This window comes from Chenopodium quinoa, unplaced genomic scaffold (genome assembly GCF_001683475.1).
Source record: "Chenopodium quinoa cultivar QQ74 unplaced genomic scaffold, ASM168347v1, whole genome shotgun sequence".
Classification (NCBI taxonomy): Eukaryota; Viridiplantae; Streptophyta; class Magnoliopsida; order Caryophyllales; family Amaranthaceae; genus Chenopodium; species Chenopodium quinoa.
Window position 1 is genome coordinate 8,551,198 of NW_018742418.1, and position 6,865 is coordinate 8,558,062.

Genomic DNA, 6,865 nt, shown 5'->3' on the forward strand with positions numbered 1-6,865 from the left:
ACAACAAACATTGGAGGAATGGTTTGCTACGTTTGTGTGGGCTGGCGGGCTTTGACTTAATTTATGTGGTCTATTGCTTGAACTGCAGTAGACCTATCTTAATATTTTATTATTATTTTTTTTTTTACAAGAAGACCTATTTTAATATTTTTTTTTTTACAAGAAGACCTATCTTAATATCTTTAGACTAAACTAACCGAAAGAATTAGCTGAAGAGAACATCTACAATTATTGTAAATTGTACCAACTAACATTTTTAAGTACCCATATTTGTATCAAACAAAAGTCTCATACAGTATAGGAAAATAATATCATTACTTCATAGGGTGTCACAGCATGAGCTAAAAATATACAAGTACATGAAAATCAAATGCGGATTTTGAGTAATGTAACAATCTCAGTAGATACAAACAACGATGACATCAATAATTCAATACCGGGAAAAAATACGGTAATCACACGATTCTTTTATATATGACACGCTCTATGTTTGTTGACAACAATGAAACAAGAGAAAATTCAAGGCAATAATAAAACAAAGTTTAATTTGTTATACAGGTCGTAGTAACACAATTCTCATTAGAACTGAAAATAGCTTAAATTTACACTTATAGAGTCCAACAATCGCATAAATAACATTTAGAACTCCAATAATCACACTTCATACACACATCAATTTTCAAAGGACAATAAACCCTACTTCTTACTTAGAAGAAGAAAAAAAAGACAAAATACTAGAAGGCGGGCGGTAAAAATCCACCACAGCCTGTGGAGGAAATATTCCACAAATCTTAACAGTTACAAAAGTCACTCTCAAAATAAAGGGGTACCCTAAAAAAACAGGGGTAGTTTAAGAAAGAAGCCTCATAAAATAAGCTTCAATTTCCCATTTTAACCCCATTAAAAAAAGTACTGTAGAAAATATTTAGGTCAGTTAAAATTAAAATACTGACCTTAGTAAATAAACCCTAATTAAAACTATATAAAAAGTACTCCGTAGTCCGTATATATACTTAAGGTTCAATCAAGACCACACGCAAAAGGACATAAATGTCATTTTACGTAAAATTTTCGGCCCTCAGCGGAATTGGGCACCCGAATAGGTCTGCCCGAAAGACCAATTAGGAGGGGCAACGTTAAAGGAAACAACACTACGACCATCACTGGTGGTGACCTTGAATGAGAGAGCCTGCCCGTTGAGATAATTGTTGCTTTGCCAATTCTGCCCCCAATTTCTTGACATTGGTTGCCAACGTGTTCTTGACCCTTTAATTGCAACTGCATGTACATCCCCGGCACCACCGACATTGGTTACTAACACCAAGTTGAAGTACGAGTGCCCGTTGATTGTGAACCTTATACCTCCCCTTCTCCGGCAAGGCACCCTATACAAAACAACACACGCAAAATTAGCGCACAGTTTAATTCTTATATACACCTGAGTACACATTTTTTTTTTAGTATTCTCGACTTTTGAATGTGCACTATACAATAGACGTGACACGTTGCAACAATTGCGCTAGCCTTTAATGTTTTTCTTTGTTGATGTTAAAATGTGCAATTTTGTCAAATAAGGGCAATAAATATAAGTGGTACTTTTTTCTAACGCCATCTCTTTATCCCTTTAAGAAGATTTTTTTTTTACAAAAAAAAAAGTGATTCAATATAAAACCAATTTTTAAGATATAAATCCATAATTTTTATGTCTTTATCTACGGTTGAAATTATACCTTTAGACGTAGGTAACAAAGAAAAAGTAATGTAGTTCCATGTGACTCTTAAAAAATGTAGGACCATTTTCTTTCACGATTATACTTTTCTTTTTTTATTTGAATAGACCAAAAGAGTAAATCGCAACATACAACTTTTCAAACAACTTCCTAACTAACTAAACTTTCTCACCACTTTTATTAATTTTTTTATTATAAACAAATACGTATACAAAAATCTCAACCCAATTTGTTCAAGTTTTCTAAAATAGGCAACCTCCTTTTAGATTTTTAGTTCACACTATATGGAATACACATCATAACCCAACTTGACCAACAATGACTTAAAATATGTTCGCTTACCAACTCAAATTATACTATTAACGTGACAATTAAGAAATATATACCTGCGATACGCAACAGGGACGATACCGGCTCGATATTGAGCAATGTGTTGGAAAATAGGCTGAGAGAGATCAAAGTGGTGATTAGGAGGGTCACACCATCCACCAGGAGGGCAGAAATTAGTAGCAGTAACGGTAATTGAGCCTCTTAGACACCATTTAGGGTCATTAACACACATAATTTGGTAACACGAACCACACGCTAATCCATTGTTGAATAATGCTGTGCTTAGTGCTGCTGTATTAGTTCCATACCCTTGACTGTATAAATTTCCATACCCACACGCTCCACCTAAATAAATTAATTAATCATATATTAAAAATTATACAAGTATAACATAAAGTCGCATTAAATATATTTGTAGCAACACATTTAATAAATTAATTAATGTATGCATTGCGTGCGCTTCTTGGCTTGTATGAAGCTATGGGTGGAAAGAATCATACCCATGGTGCCGGAAGCGTCACCGCCACCGTAAAAAGTGGCATGAGCGTTAATCCAACCACCTCCGCCACGATAAGCATCAGCAATTGAGAAAAATAAGAGCAACCCCACTAAGAAAATAGTACCAAATGCCATTTTCCTGCAAAATTCAAGCCAAAATGTAAGCATAATTTCTTGTTTATAACACTAAATTTTATAATTTTGAGAGAGAGAAAGAGAGGAGAAAATTACATGTTGAAGAGGGAGAAATGGAGGGTTTAGAGGAGAGAGAAAGAAGGGGAATTGAATTGAGTTGAGTTGAGGAAAAAAGAGGGGAATAAATAGAGGGTTTAGGAAGAGAGGGGTGTAGGGACTGCTAAGCTAGGCATAGTCACAGAGAAGAGTTTCTCTCACTTTTCTCTCATACTATTACTGACAAAGTAATGGAGATTTGTTGGGTCCAAAAATAGGGGAACTGTGCTCTACTTGAAGAAAAACATTGGTTATTTAATTAATTACTGTTTAGTAAAGTCGTTGTATTCTTACTTTAGAAATAAATTTTTCTAGTTAGGTATAGTATATCACTATTTAATATGATGAGCATTGTCATAATGTCATTTATGGTTCCTTTTATTTTTACCAAAGATATCTCAATTTAATTTGAGTGTCAAAAAATACTCATTCATGACATGAGTTGCAAATCAATTAATAATTGCTACTTAAAATTGAAACTCAAAGAAAGATGATCGATAAAAATAAATAAATAAAGTGATAAAATAATTTATCATTTTCATATTAAATAATGAATTGACATTCTCATTTTTTATTATAGGGTATAGATAGAAGTATAGTTATAAATATTCTTAAATTTAAATACAAGTATACTCCAAGTCTCCAACTATTAGATTAATTTTTTGGTTAAGTTGATTTTTTCATATTCTGTAATATAATGAGTCATTGCCTGACAAGACACTGATCTTGTCTACACACTTAAGCAAGGCCAAAGGGCTTTCATGTAGAGAGGTTTCATACAAGCATAGATCATAAAATTAATTTGAGAATTCAACCATCACTTTAAAGTATTTAGTTTGGTACGAGTTATAGAGGTAGACTTTTAAAAGTACCATAATAACATTAGGCTATCAGCACAATAGTGAAACATTTCCGCATAAAACTATTACAAAATTTTATAGAGCGTTGTAATTTAATACAGCAATAAAACTTAAATTTTTAAATAGCTATTATCCAGAAAGTAAACAAAATAAAAAATATGATTTTAAACCAATAATCACCAGTTTAAGATGTTCATATGGGTTATTAATTGAATCTCGAATTCTCAATAGAAATGTTTAGAAGTACATAAAGTACACAGTAATAAAGCTAAGGCACAAGTGCAAAACACATCAATAGTACTATCTCCCAAGTCCCAAACACTTCTAAATAAACTCTCATTATAATCCATAAATTGTAAGTTCATACAAGAATACAACCAACTAATCAATAGAGTTATTAAGTAGGGCTACGTGAAGATTTCCTTGTTATTATACCCAGGGGCGGACCCACGTGTAGTCATAGTGTGTCACAGGACAACCTATTATTTTATAAAAAAATTAAACACTAAATGTCAAGAAGTTCAGCTTGCAGCCTAGTGGTTTTTTTACCACCCATCACACGCGAGATGTGGGTTCAAACCCCATTACTGACATTTTTTTTCTTTTTTTTGCTTTATAACCTCACACCCAATTTTCAACATTTAGAAATTAAAACTTGGGATTCAGAACATTTCCCCCAAATTGTAAAACCCTAAGTCTCTAACTCCCCTAAATCGAAATCCCCAGACCCCACCCGCAGGCCCGTAGCACCGTCACCGTTCACCGGCCAGTTTAAGCTCCGTACTCCGTCACTCCATTTTCTCACCGTCGCCAATATATGGTTCGTCCGTCAATGTCAATCTGTGGCTCATACTTTGTGGAAAATCAATACTTTGATGTATGTTGCTCAATTACAATCCATTGTCGCTTCTGCTGCTCACAAATTTCCCGATCTTCTTCTCTGTTTTGATCTTCTCTCCGATCTCATTTCCGCCATTAATGACGAACCTAAGGTTCCATTTCTTAATTTTTTTTCTCCTTTTTATCTTTTTTCTACTTGATTAGATCTATGTTGCTGCTAATTGTTCAAAATCATGGAATTTCTGCATGTTTAAGTTTGTATTGCAATCAATTTAATTATTTTTAGGTTGTTTAAGTTGAATTTTGAGAATTCTAGTTGCAAATTATACTGGCATTTGGATTGTTTTAGAGAATTATTAAGTTTTGATTGGGAATTCTTGCTTAAACTATGAATGGGCTTGATATGGATTGAATTAGGAACCTATTATGTATTTATGTTATGGCAAAGAAAATGTGAAGATGCATTGTTTTCGCTGCTGGTTTTGGGTGGGCGGAGGCCGGTGCGGCACTTGACATAGTTAGCTATGGTTAAAATTATCTGGAAAGGAGATCCTAGTTCGATATACTCAAGGGCTAGTGCTCTTCAAGGGTTTCTTGCTGACCATTCACATGCAGGAGGGTGGTTTTGGTGGTGGTGTAGGAGGAGGGGGTGGTTGTTGGGGCTGGGCTGGGAAGTGGTGTTGGGCTGGGTGGGGAATTGTTTAATTAATTTTTTTAGAAAAAAATAGACCATTCACATGCAGACACGTGTCAAGTAACTTGCTTTTTTTATGTATTTTTTTTGCTAATCATACAAGCTTTGACTATTTTTTAATATTATATACGGTCAATAGACGATGATGGGACAACCTATTACTCAAATCCTGGATCCGCCACTGATTATACCTTGATATCGTTTGATTCGTATTCATGCAAATATGTCTATTTCTCCATAACACTTATGTTTGCTCATGAAGCAGGGAGTCCCCCTCCCCAACCGCCTTATTATAAAAAACAATTTTCTCTATGTTGTTCTATATTAATTAAATCATTAAAAAATGTGAATTTATCACACCAAAAGCATTATAATATCGATATACATCTGTTTTTGTCTTGAATTTTAAAATTAGTAACATTAATAATCATTGTCGTACTTTCTCTATTCTCACTTTTTATTTCTACGAATTTTCTACTTTAATTCCTTTTTTTTTTACCCGACTTTGCTTTATTCAATAAGACATCTATCTATCATCATAATCAAATTATGCAAGACATATATCTAGCAAAGGCAACATTCTCACTCTCTAGAACACTAATAATCTAGCGTACACTTTAGTATGCTCTGCTGGAGATTATTGAATTTTGTTAAAGTATTGGAAGTATCGATATTCATTAGTGATGCGCAAAATAAAATGTGTTACTCCGCCATAAATAGTGGATGAAAGATGATATATTACAGGGGCGGAACCAAGGGGGGTTAGGGTGTATGGGCTTTGGCCTCCCTCTTGATTTTGGTTATTATCTATTAAATGTTGGCATAAGATTATGTTGATTATATTAAAGCTGAGTTGGTTTTGGGTAAAAATTGAGATCTTTATATCCCAAGTTTGATTTTTATACATTATTGAACTTGGATAGCCATAATTAATTGTAATGAATATAATTTAGTTGAAACACATGAAAACAAGGTGATAAAACAACTCACGCTCTTTATTACCAATTCATTTATTATGAGCTTAAAAGTTTCTCTCCTTTTTCGAATCAAGCTTAATGTGAAGCTCAAAGTTATTGGTATACAGATTGAACGTTTGCATAAATAAAGACATGCACATATCCACCCAAGTTTAGCTACTACCTCTGTTTCATAATATGTACTGTACAACATTTATTACAAATGGATGTTACACATTATGTGCAACAAATGTTTTATTTCCATTATAAATTTTCATTTCTCTTTATCTCTCTCACATCACATACATTTCTATCTTTCTCCCTTTATTTAACACTTACAAACAAATTTTGCCTAAAAATCTGTGTCAAATCCTTTGTTACAAATAATATGAAACTGAGGTACTTCCTCCGTTCCACAATGATGTTCTTGTTTGGAATTTTTGACTTTTAAAAAATAAGAGAGGATCTTCTAAATTTTTCTCAATCTATAAGAACAAATATAGTCATGTGAAATCTACTTTTATTCGTTTTGATGAGTAGATTATTAATATCTAACTTTTATAATCCCCTAGTGTAAGATTAAAAATATTTGCGGTTAAAGATGGATAAAACGTACATTGATTTACGTAAATAAGAACATCATTATGAAACGAAAGGAGTAGTATATATTTTTAAGTTCCTTTTCATTTCATGTTTAATCATTTCTTGTTTAATGAAGTTCATTTT

At 33.0% G+C, this 6,865-nt stretch overlaps 1 protein-coding gene across 1 annotated transcript; it reads right to left on the reverse strand.

The window, feature by feature from the left end:
• Nucleotides 1-528: 528 nt before the first annotated feature.
• LOC110712774 (expansin-A10-like) lies at nucleotides 529-2,899 on the reverse strand. Its single transcript, XM_021891235.1, has 4 exons — nucleotides 2,790-2,899; nucleotides 2,561-2,697; nucleotides 2,117-2,405; nucleotides 529-1,385 (listed from the first exon to the last, which is right to left on the reverse strand). Coding segments are annotated over exons 1-4 (735 nt in total). The 5' UTR covers nucleotides 2,792-2,899; the 3' UTR covers nucleotides 529-1,078.
• Between the last annotated feature and the right edge of the window lie 3,966 nt (nucleotides 2,900-6,865).

Coding starts and splice junctions, on each gene's coding strand:
- LOC110712774 (XM_021891235.1), bottom strand. Junction 2,406..2,560: donor TGACGCTTCCGGCACCATGG/GTATGATTCTTT, acceptor TAATTTATTTAG/GTGGAGCGTGTGGGTATGGA. Junction 1,386..2,116: donor GTCCCTGTTGCGTATCGCAG/GTATATATTTCT, acceptor TGTTTTGTATAG/GGTGCCTTGCCGGAGAAGGG.